At 37.3% G+C, this 26289-nt stretch overlaps 1 protein-coding gene across 6 annotated transcripts in view; it reads right to left on the bottom strand.

Moving 5' to 3' along the window:
- Window positions 1-1277: 1277 nt before the first annotated feature.
- Window positions 1278-26289, bottom strand: part of LOC141549777 (zinc finger protein 165-like) — a 41020-nt gene continuing 16008 nt past the window's right edge. For 3 of the 6 annotated variants that reach the window (XM_074279677.1, XM_074279679.1, XM_074279680.1), the window contains exons 2-5: window positions 26027-26111; window positions 24041-24591; window positions 17996-18182; window positions 1278-3831 (exon numbers count right to left, since the gene is read on the bottom strand). In XM_074279677.1, coding sequence (XP_074135778.1) covers window positions 2864-3831; window positions 17996-18182; window positions 24041-24463 — 1578 coding nt within the window. In that variant the 5' untranslated portion in view covers window positions 24464-24591; window positions 26027-26111 and the 3' untranslated portion in view covers window positions 1278-2863. Of the gene's footprint in view, window positions 3832-17995; window positions 18183-24040; window positions 24592-25994; window positions 26112-26289 lie in introns of all 6 variants that reach the window. The other 3 variants (XM_074279678.1, XM_074279682.1, XM_074279681.1) reach the window with 2 other exon arrangements.

Below are 26289 nucleotides of genomic sequence, written 5' to 3'. Positions count from 1 at the left end.
GATACCCTCAGAAAAATCTGCAAGGAATTATTTAAGCTGATGTAAAATAAAAATGTACTATGTACAAAGTAACAGCAATAATGTGAGATGGTCAGCTGTGAACAACTTAGCTACTCTTGGCAATACAATTATCCGAGATAATGCCAAAGGACTTTTATGATGAAAAATACTATCCATCCTCAGAGAAAGAACTGATAGTGACTGAAAACAGACTACAACATATTTTTGGCTTTATTTCTCTTGGGGTTTTTTGTCTATCTTTTTAAACTACAGCTATTATGAAAATATTTTGCATAACTATACATGTATAACCTTTATAAAATTCCTTGCTTCTTCAATAAAAGAGGATCGGAAGGAAAGAAGAGAGAGAATCTGGAACTCAAAGTTCTAAAAAAAAAATGTTATAAATTGCTTGTACATGTTAACTGGGAAAAAATATAAAATACTAAATACAAAAAAAAAAAAAAGCAAAGGAAGGAAATTCAGTAGTATCAGACCTTAAGTTATATTATAAGGTGAGAGCATTTTCATGATTTTAAATTAAAATTTTCTTGTGTAAATAAAACCAATGTAACCAAGAGCAGAAGGAATGCAGAAAATTGGAGGGAAAACTTGGATGGACGATCTTAAATACGATGTGATTGTGTTGAAATACTACTGTGATGTAGGAAATGATGAGCTAGTTTAGAAAAACCATGGGAAGGCTTGGACCTATGAAGGAAAATGCTATCCACCTCCAGAGAAAGAGATGACAAGTGGAATGTACATAGCACAGTCTCACACATATGTGTATATATGTGTAAGTTTATAGATAAATGTATATATGTATATACTTCTTTCGGGTGAGAGAAGAAGAAAAAATAAAACAAAAAGTGTACAACAAAAAATAAAAGAATACATATATGGAGGCAGAGAAAAGCTGGGTAACTTTAAAAATAATATGTAGTATTTATTAGTCTTTCTTGAGATGGAAATTTATTGTCTGCTGAATACATGGAAATATTCTTTTTTCTTTTCTCTGTTTAAAATGAATAAAAAATTTTCCAAAAAAGGAAATAAAAATAAAATACATATTAAAACATTTTATGCCCAGGAGCTAGATTAATAGATGTTAGAATTAAACTGCCTTACCTCCCATCTCAATCCTAGGCTTCACAGTCCTGATTATATACTCCAACTGCCAGCAATCCTGTATCCCACTATCAAAAACACCGTTGTTAGAATAAGAATTTATAATGATTGAGGAATGGGGTCATAATCCTTTTAGGGTTTTAGTATTTTTATTTTGGCTCACGGCTTGATATCTTCATATCCTAGACAAGTGCTAATGTTATTGTTTAACTGACCTAAAAGAAATAGTTCTACATCCAGAGACTGCTGACTACTCCATCACAAAATGGCCATGATGCCAGTTCCCTAAGTTAGTGGAAGGGATGCTCCACAGCCGAGTTCAGGACTGCTCAGTTGCCAATGTATCCACACTAGTGGCCTATCCTTGAGCTTGTCCAAGCTGAGCTCCGCCGATAGGTTACCAGCACCTTCTTCTAAATTCTCAGGGCAACATCCCCCAACAGGATGGATTGAAAGGCAGTAACATATTCTGATGTCTGGAGACAATTCAAGCTACTAATACACACACCCATCCCAAAGCAAATTCTGCTTTATTTGGAGTAAGGATAAGGGCAACTATTTATGGCAAGCTACGGAAAGGAGGCCACAAAGGAAAAAAATACTGGGTAGGCAACAAAGATAAACATGTACTCACAATGCATCCATACACACAGCACTCCTAAGACCCATTTCTCTGAAGCAACAGCTTTTAGGGCACTGGCTGATCAAAGAAAGGTATAAAGAAAAATCTCTTTCAAACACCATAGTATAGAAAAGTCTATAGAGTCACAAATTTAAAAAAAAAATGAAGTCACGCCAGCCAAACCCACAATACCATGGACAACTGGGATTTCCAGGGACAAAGAAGCTGCCTTCTTAGAACTGGCACCTAGACTATCCATAGATGGGGGTACCTACTTTTTGGAACTGAGCCAGTAACTGAGCAGTAACTCCTCTTCTAAATCATGATTTTCCAACATTAACCTGAGAGAAAATGGGAAGTACTTTAATCACTGTCTCCCTGAAGAAGCCCAGTAAGGAAGTAAGAGGTCCCAGTAGGCCAGGTAGACTGAGGGATGTGGTTCTCAGGACTGAGACCTCAAGGCCTGAGTGGTCATGGTACAAGATAATTTCTAGCTAAGGGAAGAAAGGAGTTAGTAATCAATAACTGATATCAGGACTATTTATTATGCTGAACATCATTTTTATCTGACTCAAGATCCACACTCTTCTTCCTAGAGATCAAAATCACTGTGAACCATAAATAGCTGGCATCCTACTATCTTCTAGACCAATAACTATCTACTTAGACTTTATTAAAAAGTTGTCCCCAATTCATTTCAGAGAACTCAGTTATCATTTATATTATACATCCTGAGGAGAGGGCACTGACCACCAAAGCCTGTCTTGATCCTCTGAAGTGCAACCTTCATTTTCCTGGGATATGAATTCCATCCTTTCTGAAAAGACAAAAATACTACACACTCTTCCTTGTAAGGTAACTATTGACAAAAACAACAGCAAATACCAAATAGCAAGAAACATAGATTACTAAAATCATAATATAAACCTTAAGAAAGGTTTCATAGGCACATGGAACTCAGGTGACAACCACACATAGTAAGACAAACATAGGCTTTGTCCTTGAGGAGCTCACAATTACTTTTGGGGATTTTGACAGCAGGATGCATTTTCTAATATTCAGTAACAGCAAAGATGTAGGAAGATTGCTCAATTCAAAATGTGTATAAGGTTAAACTCTGGTGTGTACTCTCTGATGAGTCACAAGGCCAGATGTATGCCTGAAGGCTTTCCCACATTCTCTGCATTGATAGGGCTTCTCTCCAGTATGAATTCTCTGATGCTGAGTAAGATTAGAGCTGTGATAGAAGGCTCTCCCACATTCATTACATCCAAAGGGTTTCTCTCCAGTATGAATTCTCTGATGTTGAATAAGGGAAGAGATCTGACTGAAAGCTTTCCCACATTCCCTACAGTGATAGGGTTTTTCTCCAGTATGAATTCTTTTATGTTGAACAAGGTGTGAGCTCCTACTAAAAGCTTCTCCACATTCACTACATTCATAAGGTTTATTTCCAGTGTGAATTCTTTGATGCTGAATAAGGTCTGAGCTTCCCCTGAAAGCTTTCCCACATTCACCACATGAATAGGGTTTCTCTCCTGTATGAATTCTTTGATGCTTCCTAAGATCAGAGCTTTGTCTAAATGCTTTCCCACACTGAGTGCATTTGTAGGGTTTCACTCCCATATGAATTCTTTGATGTTTTCTAAGCCCTGAGTTCTGTTTAAAGGTTTTCTCACATTCATTACATTCATAAGGCTTCTTGAAAGTTGGATCTTTTTGATGCACATTAGAAGACGAATTCTGTTTAAAGTTTTGGTCATTTGTAGCAGATATGTAGGGTTTCTCTGCTGTATGTATAACCAGATCTGAGTTCATCCGGCAACTAGTCAGACACTCATATTTATGACCATTCTCTCCTAAAGGAATTTTTCCAGAAGAGAAGGTTGCTACCATAAAATTTCCATCCTGGGAAAGGGATTGCTGCGTGTCCAAAGTGCCTTCACATTCAAAGGTTTCTCCAATCTTGGTTCTCTTGGGAACATCCATTGGGAGGGTTCCAGATATCCTCTCCTGTGACTCCCCTTCTTCAGAAAATTCCTGCTTTGGAAGGGACCATTTGGTACAAGTTTCAAAATCTGAAATGATCAATAGAAAATACAAATGTCATGTATGCTGGGAGAAAGGATCCTTATTAAAAGGAATATTAACAAAGTTTCATATCTCCAAGGTCTTTTATATGAATTACCTGTTGTGGTTATTACAACTATTTCTATATAATAGGAAAAAAAGGATAAGAGGGGATAATAATATAACGATGATTTTGAGGTTCCCTTGTTTTAGACAGGGGCAGAGGGGGGAGGCGGGGTTCTTCTGTTCTAACAATAAGTCAGTAATCCTAAATCTTCTGGCTTTAGAGTCTGCCTAAGAGAATTCCCACATCCCCAATCTAAGAACAACAATTTGTCTGATTCTGAATAGACCATTCTTCAATTCACTGCTGACTGATAAATCTGGTCAGTGAAAAACAAAATCCAAAGATGAAGATCACTCCCTGGCCCTCGCCCTACATCTGGGCCATAGAATTAGCATGTTTGTGATAGAAAGCTGGATAAAGCTGTCTCCTCTCTTTTAGGACTTTTAAAAATTTTCTTGGAATTTAGTCTGCTTATGATGGCGTCATAATTACAATAAAACTTTGCCCTTTGACCAGGAAATGGGTTCAAGCCTGCAAATTCTTTTGAGACACTTGGCAACACTGGTCTATGGCCTCAAACTTTTGGAATCCCCTTCCCAACTTCAACAATAAAATCATAGATTTAGAGTGGGAAGAGTTTTTAGAGGCAATCTATTCCAACTTCCTTTTTTACAGATGGGGAAACAGGCCAAGAGAGATTAAATAACTTGATCAACGTCACACAATCAGTGGGTTGTGAAGCTGGGACGAAAATCCAGATTTTAAATCCACCAACATTTCAACAAAATCACATTGCCTCTTAGAAACAGAGTAGTTAAAATTAAATTTTATTCTGTGTAAAAAATGCGTACAGTCTATACCTGTTTCAGTGGGCTTTTACAAATAGTCATCTCAATCTAGAGGAAATAGCAACAGGAAACAAGAGTGAAAATATAGGTGCCAAGTGAGAGAGTCAGGCAAGAGGTATTTATTTGGCAGAGAGGACAGTATAGCACAAAAAAAATGAACCAGTCTACAATACGAAAAAAAAAATCAGGGAATGTAGGAAACCAAAGACAGAGGAAATGGTCTCATATAAAAATATTTATAACATATTTTTATAATGTACATGTTATTATAACAAAGAATTTGAAGGAAGTGGGTACTCATCACATGAAAATGATAGAATATCATCAATATGAAGCACTCAGAAAAATCTTGAGAAGCCTTTTATAAATAACAGTTCATAAAGAATGAAGCAAACTGGGGGGCATTTAGGTGGCGCAGTGGATAGAGCACCAGCCCTGAATTCAGGAGGACCCGAGTTCAAATCTGGTCTCAGATACTTAACACTTCCTAGCTGTGTGACCCTGGGCAAGTCACTTAACCCCAGCCTAAAATTAAAAAAAAAAAAAAAAAAAAAAAAAAAAAGAATGAAGCAAACTCCAAAGAACAATTTACATGATCACCAAGATGTAAAGAAAAATAATGTTCAAGGATTTCAAAACTCTGAGCAGTAGAATGACCTAACTTGAGAGCATGGCTGATAAAGGCATGCATTTCTCAGCAGAGAGCTGGCAAATAATAGACATGGAATGAGCCACATATTGTTAGGCAAGGGCAGTGTAATGTGTTTTGCTCATCTGCATACTTAAAGTTACAAGGGAGGGTAGAGAGTGAAGGACTTAGAAACAGTGTGACGAAAAAAAGATTATCAACAAAACATTAAAGAGGAGAGAAAATACGAATGTGAATCAGGAATAATATTACAAACTAGAACTAAAAAACTGGAGTTTGGTGAAAATGAACTTTCCAAGGGTGGGAAATATGGGGGGGAGAGGGGATGTAAGACAAGAGACTGAACAGAGAGGTAGTAAGGATAATGAATCAGTTTCCATTTCATGACTTTTTTCTTTCTTTTTTTTTAATAACAACTTTTTATTTTTCAAAAATATGCAAAGTTGGTTTTCAACATTCGCCTTTGCAAAACTTTGTGGTCCATATTTTTCTCCTTCCTTTCCCACCTCCCTTATGCCCTGGGCAGCAAGTAATCCAATATAGTTTAAACGTGTGCAAGTCTTCTAAACACATTTACACATTTATATGCAGCACAAGAAAAATCATTTGAAAAAGGGGGAAAAGGTGAAAGAAAAAAAAAACAAAAAAACAAGTAAGCAAACAACAAAAAAGGAGAAAATACAATGTTGTGACCAGACCATTTCTTCATATGCTGACTGGAACTTCCATTCATTTGTAGTTGCCCAGAAGTCTTCTTACCCTAGAATATTTGTTTCCCATACCAGCTTCCTTCTTCCACTCCCAAGCTCCTCTTAGAGCCTTCATTATAGAGAGAAGCCCAGGCCAGCTGGCCCTTGATGCTCTGGTCTCTGCCTACCATGCCTCAGCTGCCAGCTAACCTTGGGGCCTCCTCACCCGGGAACATCCCTCCACCATGCCAGTTTCCTTCTCTCCTGGAAAGCTCCTCCAAAGGCTTTTTGGACCTAGACCTGTACCCTAGCAGGGTCACTTGGCTTGCTCTCCAAGCTTCTGTGTTCTCTTCCCCATTCCCTACCCACCATAGAATGTATTTGTGTTTGTATTTCTCTCCCCAGCCTGGCACAGCCTAGCATATAGTAAAGACTTCACGAATGCTTGTTTGCCATGCCAGTGGGACTGGGCAAATAGGGACATCTCAGTCCTATACCTTAGAACACATTCATGAAAACCCTTCAGTTCTACAATTCATGGTAGCTCATGGGGTTCAGCAGCTGTCACTAGATGAGCAGGAATGGGGTACATACATCTAACAAGGATTACTAAGTATACAGATGCCCTATTTCTTGTAAATCTAATCAAAAGAGCTTTAAGTGGAAGAGGAAAGAAGGGAGAGAAAACTGCTGATTAATTAGAGACCAAGGAGATTAACTACAATTTAGGAAGAAGTAAAAATGACCAGAATATCGTAGAAAAAAAAAATCCAAAAGAGGAGGAAAAAATTCCATAGTCTCCACTGTCTTATGAACAACTACAAAGCCAGGCAGATTACAGCCCATACTTCCAGGAGGCAAATTTGACTTCTCAGGTACTAGTGAAGCTTGTCTGGATGAGACCAAGGTCTGCCATAGGCTCTACAAGGGTACATACATCTTATCAGAAAGCAACAAGACAGAAAAGAGACTGGGGCAAAGTGGGAGGTGGGGGGAGTATGTGTGTGTGGGGGAAGAGGGAGAGTGGTTCATTAACAAGATACACTTGGGTGAGAAAATCCAGAAACCAAAAGAGGAAAACATGACACAGAGAAATGCGAGAGCATATATTTAAAGAAAAGAAAGAAAAGAAAAGAAAAGAAGAGGAGAGGAGAGGAGAGGAGAGGAGAGGAGAGGAGAGGAGAGGAGAGGAGAGGAGAGGAGAGGAGAGGAGAGGAGAGGAGAGGAGAGGAGAGGAGAGGAGAGAGGAGAGGAGAGGAGAGGAAGGAAGAAAGAAAGCTTTTTCAGACCTTCCTTTTTGAAGAGAAATAAGATGAAAAACAAGTTTAAGGAAGGTTAGGTCAAAGCCTTTCTTAAGGAAAAGGATTAAGGATAGTAAAACTTAGAACAGGAGAATTTATATTAATTAGGTTTTTGACCCATCCCTCAGCAACTAGTGGCAAAATGGCTTGGATATTATATTTAATATTAAACTATTTCTTGAAGATTTGTACTAAAAGCACAGAATATACATTATGAATATTTTTTCTTTAACAAAGGCAGGTTAAAACAGCATTGATATTGTCATTGGAGTATACTACAAACTATCTGGACAGAAAGAATGAAATAAGCAGTTTGGAAAACAGATCACAAGTCTAGAATGTTGAAATAGGGCTTGTTTTGGTTTTTTTCTTTAAGAATGATATAGTTGACAAGAGATAGTTTACCTATCAGATTTGGAAAAGAGAGAAATTTATGGCCAAAGAAGAACTAGAAAACATTATGAAATGCAAAATGATTACATTACATTACATTAAAAAAGGTTTTACACAAACAAAACTAATATAGCCAAGATTAAAAGGAAAACAATGCTGGGGAAAAAATTTTATAACCAGTATTTATGATAAAGGCCTCATTTCTAATAAATATAAAGAACCAAGTCAAATTTATAATACAAGTAATTCCCCAATTGATAAATGGTCAAAGGATATGAACAGACAATTTTTAGATAAAGAAATTAAAGCCATTTTTAATCATATGAAAAAATGCTCTAAATCACTATTGATCAGAGAAATGAAAATCAAGACAACTCTGAAGTACCACTTTTACAACTCTCAGAATGGCTAAGATGACAGGAAAAGATAATGATATATAGTAGAGGGGCTGTGGGAAAACTGGGACACTAATGCCTTTTTGATGGAATTGTGAAATGATCCAACCATTCTGGAGAGCAATTTGGAACTATGCTCAAAGGGCTATCAAACTGTGCATATTCTTTGATTCAGCAGTGTCATCACTGGGCCTGTATCCCAAAGAAATCATAAAAAAGGGAAAAGGATCCACATGCGCAAAAATGTTTGTAACAGCTCTTTTTGTGGTAGCAAAGACTTGGAAAATGAGTAAACATTTATCAACTAGGAAATAATTGAGTAAGTTATGGTATATGAGAATAATAGGGGGCAACTAGCTGGTACAGTAAATAAAGCACCAGCCCTGGAGTCAGGAGGACCCAAATTCAAATCCAGCCTCAGACACTTAAGACATCCTAGTTGTGTGACATGGGCAAGTCACTTAAACTTTCCCCCTCCCCCTGCAAAAAAAAGAAGAAAAAAAAGAAAGAAAAATAATGAAATTTTATTGTTCTATAAAAAATGATGAACAAGCATATTTTAGAAAGGCCTGGAAAGATTTACATGAACTGATGCTGAGTAAAACAAGCAAAACAAGTAAAAGAAGCAAAAACAAGGAAAACATTGCACATAGCAAAATTCTGGGATGATCAACTATGATGAACCTGGTTCTTCTCAACAATTCAATGATCTAGGCAATCCCAATAAATCCCATTCACATCCAAAAAGAGAACTATGGATGCCCATCAATCGGAGAATGGCTGAATAAATTGTGATATACAGATATTATGGAATATTATTTTTCTGTAAGAAATGACCAACAGGATGATTTCAGAAAGGCCTGGAGAGACTTACATGAACTGATGCTGAGTGAAATGAGCAGAACCAGGAGATCGTTGTGAACTTCAACAACAATACTATGTGATGATCCATTCTGATGGACGTGGCCCTCTCCAACAATGAGATGAACCAAATCAGTTCCAATAGAGCAGTAATGAACTGAACCAGCTACACTCAGCAAAAGAACTCTGGGAGATGAGTGTGAACCACTACATAGAATTCCCAATCCCTCTATTTTGGCCGCCTGCATTTTTTATTTCCTTCACAGGCTAATTGTACACTATTTCAAAGTCCGATTCTTCTTGTGCAGCAAAATAACTGTTTGGACATGTATACATATATTGTACTTAACTTATACTTTAACATATTTAACATGTATTGGTCTACCCACCATCTGGGGGAAGGGGGGGAAGGGAAGGAGGGGAAAAATTGGAACAAAAGGTTTTGCAGTTGTCAATACTGAAAAATTACACATGCATATATCTTGTAAATAAAAAGCTATAATAAAAAAAGGAAATGCTCCGATATTTTGTACTTCTAGACCATTCTCTCTTATCCAACAGGAGCAGATGATCATCTTATGACCACTTACATCACTGACTGAGATAACTTAGATCATCTCCTGCCTAACCTAAGCAGACACCTTGTGTCAAGATATTCCTTGTGTCACCCAACTCATTACCTGCTGACATCTTATTCTGCTTATTTTAGCTTTTTTGTCATATGTCAACTGATGGAATTAGTCTGTATTTAGAATAGCTGTTTTGATATATACATAGATAGACATCGATATAAAAATAAGACCATGGACCCTTTAATAAAGTGCCCCTAGCTCAAAGGCCTGCCTTTTGTAGGTGGGAAAATTTAATGCCCACATCTGCCTGATTCCCAAGTCAATAAGAATTTAAGAGTCTTCAGAGTAGAACACACTTTGCTAAATGGTGGGATGACAAATACATACAGATAAGACAATCCCTGCTCTCAAGGGATTGACAACGCATAAAGAAAGTTGGAGGTGGAAGGAGAGAAACTCAGGATGCCTCACTCATTTTGATCTCCTGGTGAACCAGATTAGCTTCTCTCTTTTCTCAAATCTTTTGAAGTTTCATCTTATCACTAATCTTGACCTATCTAAGGGTTGGCTTTAGATTTCCATCTCTGCCTTCACTCCCACTGCTAAATGAAGGTGGAAAAAATCATGGAACTAAGATGCCTGGGTTGACTACAAAATTATGTCTGTTATCGATCTAACTTTATGACCTCATAAGGGGCTTTCTTGGCAAAAATCCCAAGGCAGTTTGCCATTTCATTCTCTGGGGGAGTAAGGCAAACAGTCATTAAGTGACTTGCCCAGGATCATGCAGCAAGTATCTGAGATAGGATTTGAATTCAGGGCTTCCTGACTCCAGGCTCAGTGCTCTATCCACTGTGCTACCTAGATGCCTCAAATTTATGTTACATAACCTCAATCGGGCCCTCACTACACTAAGGGATTACTTTTAGACTTCCTAAGTTAATTCACTATCCCATTCACAAACATCATCTTAGTTAAAACTTCATCCCTCTTCAAATTTCCAGTGACTCTTGGACCCTGACTCTCAATTGAGAATCTTGGCTGATATTTCAATGAAAAACTGAGGCCATCATTTCTAAAATATATGGAAAAAGGATATGAACAAATAATTTTTCAGATGAAGAAATTAAAGCCATTTCTAGTCATATGAAAAAATGTTCTAGATTACTATTGATTAGAGAAACAGAAATCAAGACAATTCTGAGGTACCACTTCACAACTCTCAGAATGGTTAAAATGATAGGAAAACATAATGATGAATGTTGGAGGGGATGTGGGAAAACTGGGATACTAATACATGGTTGATGGGTTGTGAAGGGATACAGACATTCTGGAGAGCAATTAGGAATTATGCCCAAAAAGTTATCAAACTGTGCATACCCTTTGACCCAGCATTGCTGCTATTGGGCTTATATCCCAAAGAAATACTAAAGAGTGGAAAGGGACCTGTATGTGCCAAAATGTTTGTGGCAGCTCTTTTTGTTGTAGCTAGAAACTGGAAGTTGAATGGATGTCCATCAGTTGGAGAATGGTTGGGTAAATTATGGTATATGAAGGTTATGGAATATTATTGCTCTGTAAGAAATGACCAGCAGGAGGAATACAGAGAGGCTTGGAGAGACTTACATCAATGATGCTGAGTGAAATGAATAGAACCAGAAGATCACTGTACACTTCAACAACAATACTGTATGAAGATGTATTCTGATGGAAGTGGAAATCTTCAACATAAAGAAGATCCAACTCACTTCCAGTTGATCAATAATGGACAGAAACAACTACACCTAGGGAAGGAACACTGGGAAGTGAATGTAAATTGTTAGCACTACTGTCTATCTACCCAGGTTACTTATACCTTCGGAAGCTAATAATTAATGTGCAACAAGAAAATGGTATTTACACACATATATTGTATCTAGGTTATATTGTAACACATGTGAAATGTATGGGATTACCTGTCATCGGGGGGAGGGAATGGAGGGAGGGAGGGGATAATTTAGAAAAATGAATTTAAAAAAAAATACCCAAACCCTTTGACCCAGCAGTGTTTCTACTGGGTTTATATTCCAAAAAGATCTTAAAAGGAGGGAGAGGGGACCTGTATGTGCAAGAATGTTTGTGGCAGCCTTCTCTGTAGTGGCAAGAAACTGGAAACTGAATGAATGCCCATCAGTTGGAGAATGGCTGAATAAGTTATGGAAATGAATGTTATGGAATATAATTGTTCTATAAGAAATGACCGGCAGGAGGACTTCAGAAAGACCTGGAGAGATTTACATGAACTGATGTTGAGTGAAGTGAGCAGAACCAGGAGATCATTATACACAGCAACAAGATTTTGCAATCATCAATGGTGATAGACTTGGCTCTTTTCAACAATGAGGTGATTCAAGGCAATTCCATTAGACTTGGGATGGAAAGAGCAATCCACATCCAGAGAAAGGAGTATGAAGTCTGAATGAGGATCAGAGCATAATATATTCACCTTTTTTTTTTTTTTGGATATTTTTTGGCTTGTTTTTTTTTCTTTTTCACTTTTTTTCCTCTTTTGATCTGATTTTTCTTCTGTAGCCTGATAAGTGTGAAAATATGTTTAGAAGAATCACACATGTTTAACTTATATGGGATCACTTGCTATCTAGGAGAGGGAGAAGGTGGGGAGGGAGGGAGAAATATTTGGAATACAAGATTTTGCAAGGGTGAATACTGAATTTTCACTCTTTTTGTTGCTGTTTGCATTTTATTTTGCTTCTTTTTTTCTTGTGTGGCATGATAATTGCATAAATATGTATACATTAATTGGATTAAACATATATTTATACCATATTTAACATATATTGGACTACTTGCCATTTAGGGGAGGGCATGGGAGAAAGGGAGGGAATTGGAATACAGGGGTTTTGTTTGCAAGGGCTAATGTTGAAGAATTGTCCATGCATATGTTTTGAAAAACATAAAGCTTTAATAAAAATTAATTAATTAAAATAAAATTTTTTAAATTATTAAAAATAAAAAGGGTAAATGCTGAAAATTATCTTTGAATGTATTTTGAAAAATAAAAAGCCATTATAAAAAAAGGGAAAAAATTGAGGCCAATTGTCACGACCTCCTTTTGCCTTCCTTCCTCCTCTCAGACCACTTAGATGTCTTCTGCCATTAGATTTATTGCTAGCTCTCATGAAGAGACAGCTCTTCCACTTACCAAGGCTCACCACTCTACTTTCTGAAGGGGTCCCATTCTTACTTTTCTCCTGTAACAGACTGTCCCCTGAGCCATCCTCATTCTTTCCTGTCTACTGGCTGCTTTTCTGGGCCAGCTTGTCCATGTCTCCTTTCCTCAAAAAACCTCACTTGATATGTCCCTTCTCACAAGCTATCATCCTATATTTCTCCTCCCTTTCCTAGCTAAACTCCTTGGGGTGCTCTTTTACAACAGATGCCTCAATTTCCTCTTTGCATTCTGCTCTACATTCTGGCTTCTGACCTCATCAACTCATCAACTGAAACTGTTCTCTCCTGAGTAACAAAGGTTCTTTTAATTGTCAGAACTAATGACTGATCTGTCTTCAACCTTCTGGAACTCCATGGTCTTGACAATGTCAGTCACTCTCTCTTCTCTAGGTTTTACTCGCAATGCTCTCTCCTGCTTTGCCTCCTATCGGACTGTTCCTTCTCAATCTCCTTTGTGGGACATTTGTCCAAGTCATCACTAACCTCAGGCGTCCTCCAAGGCTTTATTCTGCGCCCTCTTCTCTTCTTCCTCAACACTATTTCTCTTGGTGACTTAATCATCATCTCTGATCTCAAGAATCTACCTAGCCAGCCCGAATCTCTTTCCTGACCTTCAGTGTCTCACCTCCAAATGCCTGTTAGCCATCCCAATGTTCCTCAGACATCTTAAGCTCATAATGCCCAAAACTAAACTCATTATCATTCCCCCTAGATCTTCCCTTTTTCTAATTTCATTACTGCTGCCCAAAGCACCATCTTCCCTGGCTCAAAACCCAAGGATCATCCTTGACTCCTCACTCGCTCACCCCCATCAAGAATATCAAGACCTATGCTTTTTACCTTCATGATATATCTAGTACATGATTCTATCTCTCCAAAATCATTGCTGTTATGTTGGAATAAGTTTTCAACACTTCATGTCTAAATTATTGCACTGACCTTTTGGTGGATCTCCCTCTCCCAAGCCTCTCTCCTCCCTAATCTATCCTCCACTCAAGTTGTCAGATTGATCTTCCTAATGCATATATCTATTACACTAATCTATTCAATAAATTCCAGTGGCTCCTCCTGGACAAAGCATGAAAATCATCCATCTAGCTTTAAAACATTTTTAATAACCTGGTCTCTTCCCCCTTTTCTGATATTTTTTGTTTATGGTTTTTATTTTTATTTTTTTGTATCTTCAGTTCCAAATTCAATCCCTTCCTTTAGTTGAGAAAGCAAGCAATATGATACAAATTATATACGCAAAGTTGAAAAGTTATAAAAAATATATTTCCTTAATAGCCATGTTGGGAAAAAAAAAGCAAGAAAAATAAAGTGGAAAAAAAAAGATGATTCAAACCAGTTCCAATTGTTTAATAATGAATAGAGCCATCTACATCCAGAGAGAGAACTATGGGAACTGACTGTGGACTACAACATAGCATTTCTATTCTGTTATTGTTTGCTTGCATTTTTGTTTTTCTTCTCAGGTTCTTTTCTTTCTTTCTAGATCCAATTTTTCTTGTGCAGCAAGAAAACTGTATAAATATGTGCGTGTGTGTGTGTGTGAGTGTATAATTTAACATATATTTTAACATATTTAACATGTATTGAAAACAATGAGACAAAGCAAATCAGTTCCAATAGAGCAGTAATGAATTGAACTGCCTATACCCAGCAAAAGAACTCTGGGAAAGAAGTATGAAGCACTACATGGAATTCCCAATCTCTCTATTTTTATCTGCCTGAATTTTTGATTTCCTTCAAAGGTAAATTGTACACTATTTCAAAGTCTGATTCTTATTGTGCAGCAAAATAACTGTATGCACATGTATACATATATTGTATTTAATATGTATTTTATCATATTTAACATATATTGGTCAACCTGCCATCTGGGGGAGGGGATGGGGGAAGGAGGGGAAAATTAGAACAAAAGATTTTGCAATTGTCAATGCTAAAAAAACCTACCTGTGCATATATCTTATAAATAAAAAGCTATAAAAAAGAAAAAAAATAACATGTATTGGATTACTTGCCATCTAGGGGGGAGAAGGGGAAAAGTTGCAAAACCAGAAGGTTTTGCAAGGATCAATGTTGAAAAATTACCCATGCATATCTTTTGTAAATAAAAAGTGATAATAAAAAAAATAGGAAAAAAAAATGTGCTTCAATAGGCTCTCAGAGTTAATCAGTTCTGTCTCTGGAAGTAGACAGTATTTTTTTATCACAAATCTTTTAGAATTGTCAGAGATCACTGTATTGATCAACAGTAACAGCAGCTAAGTCTTTCATAGTTGACTATATTGTCAACAAACTATTGTTTCTGTGTACAATGTTCTCTCTCTAGTCTTCTTACTTCCCTGCACAGACTGGTGATCCAGTAACATTAGCCTCTTTATTCTTCCTCAAATATAACAAAGAATTTCCCACTCCTTGCATTTTTTCATTGGCTATCTCCCATGACTAAAATAGTTTCCCCCTTCCCAACTCTATCTTCTGATTTCTATGCCTTCGTTTTCTACAAGAAGCCAGTGCTTTCCTTCTGTTGATTACCGCAGTTCATGCCATATAAACTATCTTGTTTGTACAAAGTTATTTGCATGTTGCCTTTCCCATTAGATTGAGCTTCTTGAGAGGACAGATTGGTTTTTTTACTTACTTTATATACTTAGTACTTAGCACAATGCATGGAACACAGTAGGGTCTTTTTTTTTTTTTTTTTTTTTTTTTAGGTTCACCATAATATTTTATTCTAGAAATTTCAAAGTAGTTTTCTTGTTGCCTGACAAACTGTCACAATGAGAAATGATTTCTATTATACTCATGATTCTTAATTAGTTCTTCATTTACCTTCAACCTGGTAAATCAATTTATTTATTTTTTACTAGATTTTTTTATTAATTTTTATCATTTTTTTTCTTTTTTTTTCTTTTTTTTTTAAAGGCTGGGGTTAAGTGACTTGCCTAGGGTCACACAGCTAGGAAGTATTAAGTGTCTGAGACCAGATTTGAACTCAGGTCCTCCTGAATTCAGGGCTGGTGCTCTATCCACTGCGCCACCTAGCTGCCCCCAATTTTTATAATTATAACCTTTTTTGACAGTACATATGCATGGGTAATTTTTTTTTTACAACATTATCCCTTGTACTCCCTTCTGTTCCAAATTTTTCCCCTCCTTCCCTCCACCCCCTCCCCTAGATGGCAGGCATTCTCATACATACTAAATATGTTATAGTATATCCTAGGTACAATATATATGTGCAGAACCGAATTTTGTTGTTGTTGTTGCAAAGGAAGGATTGTATTCGCAAGGTAAAAATAATCTGGGAAGAGAAACAAAACAAAACAAAACAAAACAATGCTCACAGTTTACACTCATTTCCCAGTGTTCCTTTTCTGGGTGTAGCTGATTCTGTCCATCATTGAGCAATTGGAATTGGATTAGCTCTTCTCTATGTTGAAGAAATCCACTTCCATCAGCATACATCCTCATACAGTATCATTGTTGAAGTGTATAATGATCTCCTAGTTCTGCTCATTTCACTCATCATCAGTTGATGTAAGTCTCTCCAAGCCTCTCTGTATTCATCCTGTTGGTCATTTCTTACAGAACAATAATATTCCATAACATTCATATACCATAATTTACCCAACCATTCTCCAATTGATGGACATCCATTCATTTTCCAATTTCTAGCCACTACAAAAAGGGCTGCCACAAACATTTTGGCACATACAGATCCCTTTCCCCTCCTCAGTATTTCCTTGGGATATAAGCCCAGTAGTAGCACTGTTGGATCAAAGGGTATGCACAGTTTGATAACTTTTGGGGCATAATTCCAGATTGCTCTCCAGAATGGTTAGATTCTTTCACAACTCCACCAACAATGTATCAGTGTCCCAGTTTTCCCACAGCCCCTCCAACATTCATCATTATTTGTTCCTGTCATCTTAGCCAATCTGACAGGTGTGTAATGATATCTCAGAATTGTCTTAATTTGCATTTCTCTGATCAGTAGTGATTTGGAACATTCTTTCATATGAGTGGAAATAGTTTCAATTTCATCATCTGAAAATTGTCTGTTCATATCTTTTGACCATTTATCAATTGGAGAATGGCTTGATTTCTTATAAATTAGAGTCAATTCTCTGTATATTTTGAAGATGAGGCTTTTATCAGAACCTTTAACTGTAAAAATGTTTTCCTAGTTTGTTCCTTCCCTTCTAATCTTATTTGCATTAGTTTTGTTTGTGCAGAACCTTTTTAATTTGGTGTAATCAAAATTTTCTATTTTGTGATCAATAATGATCTCTAGTTCTTCTTTGGACACAAATTCCTTCCTCCTCCACAAGTCTGAGAGGTAAACTATCCTATATTCCTCTAATTTATTTATTATCTCGTTCTTTATGCCTAAATCTTGGACCCATTTTGATCTTATTTTAGTATGTGGTGTTAAGTGTGGGTCCATGCCTAGTTTTTGCCATCAGTAGGGCCTTAATAAATGCTTGTCAACAAAGCACAGACCAAATATACTATAATAGCTTTTCTTCTTTTTGGCTGAGGCAGTTGGGGTTAAGTGACTTGCCCAGGGTCACATAGCTAGGAAGTATTAAGTGTCTAAGGTCACATTTGAACTCAGGTCTTCTTGATTTTAGGGCTGGTGCTCTACCCATTGTACCACCTAGCTGCTCCTATAACAGCTTTTTAAGATTGTCAATAAAACCACAAAAAGCAAAATTTTCTGTGGATAATTCAATCAGGAGAATAATTTTCTCTTATCCCTGAAAAGTTAAAGATGGTGACAATTCTGACCTAATTTACAAAATACCAAAACACCTGAGATGACTGGTCTTTAATATAAAATCTCTCCACTGCTTCATAGACGCATCCATTTTAAATGAAAAGGGACTTGAAAGATAATTTACTACAATCTCTTCACTTTATAGAAGAGAAAATCGAGATCCAGACAAGTTACATGATTTGCCCAAAATTACACTAGTAGGAATTGGCAAAGCTAGCACTTAAATCAATGTCCTTTGATAGCAAATCCTGTAAATCACACTACTTCTTAACCATTGTAGACAAGAAACTGAGAAGCCAGATGCTATTCTGACTGAAAAACCTCCTCCATTTCTTCATCAGATTCCCTTCATTTTCTCCTTTCCCCTTGCTCCTCACCTCTTTCTTGTAGGAACTGAGGCTCTAAAGACCCACACTTGATCTGAGCATTCATAGGCTGAAGCTGGATATTCAGTGCATCCTGTACTTCTCTTAAGGGTTCCATCTTCTCCCAGGCTTCTGCCTCTTTCTGCACACTTGATGCAACTTGAAGATAATAAGATGTTTGGTCTTGTAAAGCAGTCACCTTGAAAACAAAAATATCATATAAATAGAGGACTATGTATGTGTGTGAGACACAGCGAAAGACAGACAGACAGACAGACAGACAGACAAACAGACAGAGACAGAGAGACAGAGACAGAGTGAGACAGAGAGACAGAGTGAGACAGAGAGACACAGAGAGAGACTGAGACAGAGACAGACAGTGACAAAGAGAGACAGAGCCCAGGGATACAGAACAGTAAAGGAAGAATCACAGTCTTGTTTTTCACATTTAAAGAAACTCTATTAAGATTAATCATAAGAGCGATTTGGAACTGTGCTCAAAAAGCTATCAAAATGTGCATACCCTTTGATCCAGCAGTATAAGTACTGGGCTTATATCCGAAAGAGATTTTAAAGATGGAAAGGGACCTACATGCACAAGAATGTTTGTGGCAGCCCTCTTTGTAGTGGCCAGAAACTGGAAGATGAATGGATGTCCATCAATTGGAGAATGGCTGAATAAATTGTGGTATATGAATGTTATGGAATATTATTGTTCTGTAAAAAATGACCAGCAGGAGGAATACAGAGAGGCTTGGAGAGACTTACATCAACTGATGCTGAGTGAAATGAGCAGAACCAGGAGATCATTATATGTAAAGGGCTAGAACTGAGCAGATGCACTTAATGGAGATAACTGAGCACTTTAAGCTAATTACCAATTGGACAATACTCTATTAGCATATGCTTGAAGGATGACCCTGTTCCATTATTCTGTGCTGGCTCCATCTGTGGGTATGGACAGAGAAGGGTGAGATAGATCAGAGGGTAGAGTAGGAGAAGGGGATCATTCTTTGTTGGTTGAGAGACACAAAGGAGGTGTAGAGATTCCTATATCTAGTCCCCTGACAGGGACCCCAAAAGATCAAGAATAAAGACTTTTGCTTATCCTGACTTTAAGGTATACGAGGTACTAACGCAGTCACAACACTATATGATGATCAATTCTGATGGACGTGTCCCTCTCCAACAATGAGATGAACCAAATCAGTTCCAATAGAGCAGTAATGAACTGAACCAGCCACACCCAGCGGGAGAACTCTGGGAGATGACTATGAACCACTACATAGAATTCCCAATCCTTCTACCTTTGTCCACCTGCATTTTGTATTTCCTTCACAGGCTAATTGTACACTATTTCAAAATCCGATTCTTTTTGTACAGCAAAACAACTGTTTGGACATGTATACATATGTTGTATTTAATTTATACTTTAACATATTTAACATGTATTGGTCTGGGGGGGAGGGGGAAAGTTGGTGATGTGGGTTAAGATTCCTTTCTAATTCCCAGCCCCCATCTGATCTGAGCTAACTTGGGCTGTCCCAGTCCCCACCTGCTCAGGTTTCCCCAACAAACAGCTTCCTCTTTATCTAAAAACCCATTGAATTCTATTCAAATTCTAACTGTGGCCAAAACTAGCCAGGAGCCAACCTGGGACTCTACCCATCTTCAAGATTACCAAAAGCCCCCTTTATAAAAAGGGGAACCCTGGAGCCCACTTTTTGCAGGAGCCCCAAACATAGCATATGACAGCTATGCCAAGGGTTCCTATCTGCCTGGTGCCAGCCCTGGCTCTGGCATCTTCTACCTTTAACCTTACTTCCAAACAAAAATAAACCTCTTTTATTAATCCAGGATTTGGGGTCTATAAATTCCTTTACAGAGGACTCTGCGCTGCTACTAGACCTCATTTAACTCTGTATCTTTGCGCCGAATCCAAAGGGGTTGCAGGGGAGCTCTATTTGACTCCCTGTACCCCAAACCTACCACTAGACCTCAATTAAATCTAATTTCATTCATTACCTAGTTCTCATCATTGGAACAAAAGGTTTTACAATTGTCAATGCTGAAAAATTACCCATGCATATATCTCGTAAATAAGAAGCTATAATTAAAAAAAAAAAAATAGAGAAAAAAAACAACCTTGGAGGCTCCTTTTTATTACAAACAGCTCCTTTTTGAAGAAAAGCTGAATTGGCACATTAAACAATTAACTTCAGGAGAAATTTTTGCTACTGATAAACAAGATATCTTCTGAAATTTGAGTTAATTTTACTATATTACTATTTGAAAAATTAATGATGCATTATTTAACAAGATGAATATACAAGAAAATTCAAGCAATTGTGAAAAACTCCTGTTCATATTTATCCATTTTTACCAATTAAAAATAAATTGTGGGGGCAGCTACGTAGCACAGTGGATAAAGCACCAACCCTAAAGTCAGGAGGACCTGAATTTAAATCTGGCTTCAGACACTTAACATTTCCTGGCTGTGTAACCCTGGGCAAGTCACTTAACCCCAATTGCCGCAAAAAAAAAAAAAAAAAGTTAATTAAAAAAAATTAAATCATGGGGCAGTTAGATAGAGCACTGGATAGAGCATTGGCCCTAGAGTCGGTAGAACCCAAGTTCAAATCTGGCCTCAGATAACTTATTCTAATATTAGTTGTGTGACTCTGGGCAAGTCACTTAACCCCAATTACCTCTCAAAAAAATTATAAAATTGGCACAATTTACAAAAATTTACACAATAAAACCATCTATAAATTTTCTATATCTAAAATGTTACTGTAACTTTTGGAAACTGAAAAATCATGTTGACAACACAGAGTAATTGTTCTTAAGCATAAACTCTCATTACACCCTATAAAATAGGATTTAGAAAATACAGACTAAATAAAAGTTGGGAAAATCTGATCACTTTCCCTGTGGTGATGACAAAAGATAACAGCTGAAAGGAATCCTAAAAGTCATCTAAGCCAACCCTTTTGTTTTATAGATAAGGAAACTGAGGACCAGAGAATGATCTTTAAGTAAAAAAAAAAAAAAAAAAAAAAAAAAAGGTTCCAAAACCAGAGCTTCTGATTCTAAATTCGACATACTTTATTCTCTACCAACTTCCCTCCGTCTCAGTCTTCACCTTCTTTGACCTTTTATCACATCTAATACTAATAACTACCTTCGACTTTCTAAAACCCTTTCTTCCTTTATTTTCCAATAACTCCACACTATCCTTGTTCTCTCTGACCCCTCCTCTGTGGCTCTTTTCTATTTGCTTATAAATAAGTTATCCCAGGACTCAGTTTTCACCCTCTACTCTTTCTCTCTCCAGAGATCTCATTCATTTTCATATATATTGGCAATTAAATCAATCACTTTAAAAATGTCAGTTATCCTTGATTTTTCAACCTATTTCTAGTCATTTACCAATTTCTGTAGATTTTTCCTTCCTAATATATATTTTTTCCTTTTTAATTTCCTCTGCCCCCACCCTAATTCAGATTCTGGTCATTCCCCTCCTCCCTAGAAGAGGAATTGCCTATGTATCCCAATCACCTAGCATCAAACTTGGAATATGGAAAACACTTAAAACACTTGTTAATGGACAATAGAAGTTGCTTCCTAAAATGGTTTTCTGTCTCTAGATTCCCTTACTAAAGCAACAAAATAACATCACCAGAATTGCATTTTGGTTTAAAAAAACCTTCATCAGCTCAACAATGCTATTGATAAAGTCCAAACTCCTTAGTCTGTCATGGAAGACCCTTCTTTATAGCCTTCTCTTAAAAAAAATAAACTATCAGAATCTTCCACCCCAAACTAGTCAGGATCCTCTAAATACCATATGCAGGAATCTGTCTTCCTACCTTTGCTCATTTTATTCCTTCTCCTGGATTGTGAGTATGTAGGTATAGACATTTATGTGTATACCTGTATATACATAAATATATTTATATTTCTCCTATAAGAACCACTTCAAGGACTTAAAATCATCCTCCACAAAACATTCTCAGACTAATTGATATTCCATAGTCTTCTGAATTTGAAAACATATATCCATATTATGGATCCCTCCACCCCTTACAGGGTGCATTTTGATAGAACTAATAATCAAAATAATAATAATAATAAATAAGATAAAAATAATTCTAGAAGCACTCTGGATTTCAGATTACCATTTATTTGGGAATTAATCAAGTAACATATATTGTAATTTCTGATGCTCATATGTTCATATTTTTATGTTTACATACACCTGCATTTGATTGTAAGCATTATAGAATAATGGGATCTTAAATGTGGAGATAAAAGTTACTTGGATAAGTAAGAAGGGAAACCAAGACCTTTTCTATTTCTGATACTCTGGAACCCCAATTACATACATTTTCATTTTCTTATTTATCCACCAGTTTAGATGAATCATTTCTGAGCATTTCCCACTGTTCCAGCTCCAAAGCCTGCAAATCAAATTTCTTCTCTAGTCACACTCTTAACTTTCCTCCTTTCCATTCCTACCAAACTTGTTCCCCACAACCTTAATGACCAGTCCCCTCCACCTTCACTGCTGCTCCGTTCTATCCAGTCTTGATCCCCAAGGGTCAGCTATTTCAAGGACATTAAGTTTCACCCAAGAATCCTTTGCTCCTTTCACTCTCCATACTGATCCATCCTCAAACCTGAATAACATTTGGCTAATAGAAAATCACACACTGTACCCAGAGGGTAAGGAGGTCCAAAATAACTGCCAACATCAGGCTGGGTCCCTCAATATAATTTGCTCTCTATCACATTCCTCAGATTTCAAATGTTTTCTGTTTTTCCAAAATCCCCAATTTTATTTTCTAGTCCTTTCCCCAGTCACAGATTGTCCTACTTGTCCTGAAGTCACCTGACCTAGACCTCCTCAACTTCTCTCTCCTTCCCCACTTCAAACCTCTCTATCACCCATTTTTTCTTCCCTCTTGGTCCAAACAACAGTTGACCTTCCTCTTTGCCAAGACTAACTCGATCTTGCCTTTCCCAGGATTTTGTTCCCAGGATAATCCTTTCCATAATAGAATCAAGAAGAGATGAAGAGGAATCCTGTTTCAGATACTTCTAGCTATCTGGGAAAGTCACTAATAAGAAAGTTGTTGTCAATACAAAAATGAGATGACAGGTGAAAAGCTTCAAGCAATCTGTAAATAATAAGCTATGATTAAATACCCCTTTCTCTCAGCAAGCTCCTTCCTCCCATCTACAAGCCATGTTTAGCCTCCCTTATCCTAAAAACAAAAATTTTCTACTGACATTTCTACCTTTCTCAAGTGACCACTCTACCTTCCTTCCTCCTATGTAGAGTCAAATTTCTAGAAAGAATAAACTACATTATTTCTTTTCCCTCATTACTGGAGCTTCTCCATTATTTTGATTCCTGTACTCACCACTCTAGTGATCACGTACGTCCAATTTGTTAGCCTTGATTTCTCTTGCAACTTCTGACACTAGTAACCTGCTCCCTCCCTTCCTCCCTCCTCCTTTTCTCCTCTCCTTTTTGACTTTCTAGACATTGTACTTATACATTTTTCTGTTTGCCAATCCTCCTCCTCTCTCTCCTTTGAGCTTCTTCTTCCTCAGAGCTGAGCAGCAGACTATGGCCTGCACTTTGAGCAAACAATAGTTTTTACATTTTAAAATACAATAGCATTTTATTTTAAAAATGCATAAGCCACAGTTTATATCTTGGATCTAAAAAGGCAAGCAGATAGCTGTAATTTAACAACCATTGCTCAATATGTGAGATGTCTCCCCAATAGGATCTAACCTTGGCCCTCAGCTTTTGCTACTTTCTTTTGCTGAGCTTATCACACTTGCAATTCTTCAACTCTGATCATCAACAAGTATCCATTAAGCTTCTACCATTTTATAGGTACTATGTGCCTACAAAAGTAAGTGCTAGGAATACAAAGAAAGACAAAAAACAGACCCTGCTCTCAAGCTCACAGTCTAATAGATCTAATCTAATAACATAGCCCATTTCCCCACAGTAAATCCCACCTGCCTCATTCCCACCTGACATTCTGGTTCACCAAGTTCTCTCTCCAAATCTTCCAGCACCGTTACCACCTCCTCTCCGCTCTCCGGATGCTGCTCTCTCACCCAGCTCTGCAGATCCTCCGGCAAAATGGTCAGGAACTGTTCTAGAACCAGCAGCTCCAGAATCTGCTCCTTCGTATGTACTTCTGGTCTTAGCCACTGATGGCAAAGTTCCCAGAGTTTGCTGAGAGCCTCTCGGGGTCCGGGTGTGTCACTGTAGTCAAACTGCCTGAATCTCAGGCGGAAGATCTCCTGTCTAGGAGGGCTGTTCTTTTGGTGGCTACCTTTCTTCCCCCATGTGTAATCTTCTTCTTTCTCTATCTTTATTACTTGAAATCTCTCTTTTCCTGTTGGCTTCTGGGGATTCAGTGCTGCAGTCTCTCTGGATTCTAGAGCCATTTGAACGCATATAAGTTTGTTGCAGGCTTTTTTTTTTTTTTTTTTTTTTTTTTTTTTTTTTTTAGTGTGCTCTCCAGAGATATCTATGACTCAAAAAAACTTTCTTGGGCTGCTCCTCAAGGCCATTCCTAAGATAAGAAACCACTGTTAACACTGAGAAATAATAAATGCTATTTAAGAACTTACATAAATTAATGATGTGTGGAACAGTGACCCTTACCCAAATTAAAATCAAAGACTCTCAAGATTTAAAAAAAAAAAAAAAAAAGCAAAAAGGGGTTTATTATGATCTTGTGACAAAGGGCAACTCCCAACAGACAAGGTGTCAGTAGAGAAGTGTAAAGCACAAACTGCAAAACACAAGATTATAAAGACCAGAAGTGCCCCCCACCCCAATTATTACAATTTATCCAATATACAATTTAGAAAGCAACATAGTAGCTTAAATATATTTCATCTAATTAGGAGGTACAAACATGTAATCTCTTTAGGTAAGTTACCAGAGAACCAAAATTTTTAACTTAAAATCAAATACAGATTTAAATTTCTAGTAGCAACACTTCCATATCAATGCACACATTTCTAAAATGTTGTCAGAATAAACAAGTTCACAATTTTAGCACGAACTAGTTAATAGTAATTACCTCATACAATTTCAGAATCAGAATTCCAACTTAAACACATAGAGTTCCAAAATTTAAAGTGGCAGAAACTGCCCTTTCAAGTCCATCTATAGAGCTTTAAGAAATTGGCAGACTTTAATAAGGGAAGAGAAGATCGGAGAAATTTGGACCCAGGTGTCTCTGGCTGTATGGCCTGTGGCCCAGTGACTAGCTCACCATCCATGCTAGAAATTGGGGGGGGGGAGCGCCAAAGATGTTGGGGCACCAGCTCAAACCCCAGTAGAGTCCAGTTCAGCGAGGGATACCCCTAGACATGCTGGATTCCACAAACTTTTCTAGGGAAAATCCCAGAGAGGACATTTTTTGGGTTTTTTTTTTTGTTTTTTTTTTGTTTTTGTTTTTTTTTGCAGTTTTTCTATAAGCATCAAGTTCTGGCCTTCAGAAAGCTTTTAAATTAGGCCTACTTAAAAATACAATAGACTAGCTCAACTTAGCTGGCTGAAAGATAGTGCCAAGCAACTTAAAACTTAGTCTCAAAACCCCCAAAATCTGCCAAAATGTTTAGCAGTTCTGTAACTTTATTTCTACAGACCCAAATTGGCCACTTCTAGGTCCACAAAAAAAAGGTCAGTTTTTTCCTTTTTGGTGTGACAGTTAAAAATTTTCCCCATCTCAATTAGTCTTTCCACTTTCTAGCTAAAAGCTATTTACACAAATTCAAATATGTACAAAATAAGCACTTTTAAATCCCAAATAGCCAGATCCTTTAATTGACTAATTGAGATGGGGAAAGTTTTTAACTGTTAACTTTTAACTTAAACACAGAAAACAAAACACAGGCTCACACACACAAACACACGCAAACTGCTTTCTTAAATTTCCTAAATTAATCAAGTTCTCGGCCCCACCTAGGGGTGGAATGGAGGAGGGGCAGTCATACCAGTCCCCTGGCCAGGTATTGAAGACTCCTTTGAATTTTCACCCAGTCCTTGGGGGATCAATAGTTCTTCCAAAGGAGGGGGTGCCTGTCCAAACAAAACAATTTTATTAATCCCTATACATTCTGGTGCTTCATCCCAATTCTTCCTAGGGACACGAGCTAGGTGAGCTAGGACTCACCTGACCTTACCAAGGTTCACAGTATCTCAGCTTCTTTTTAGCCTCTCCCCCCCTCACGTTTCTTGCCCACTTGGGTTGTGCCCA

The sequence above is a fragment of the Sminthopsis crassicaudata genome, chromosome 1, assembly GCF_048593235.1.
Source record: "Sminthopsis crassicaudata isolate SCR6 chromosome 1, ASM4859323v1, whole genome shotgun sequence".
Taxonomy (NCBI): Eukaryota; Metazoa; Chordata; class Mammalia; order Dasyuromorphia; family Dasyuridae; genus Sminthopsis; species Sminthopsis crassicaudata.
This window is presented reverse-complemented; position numbering and strand designations above follow the sequence as displayed.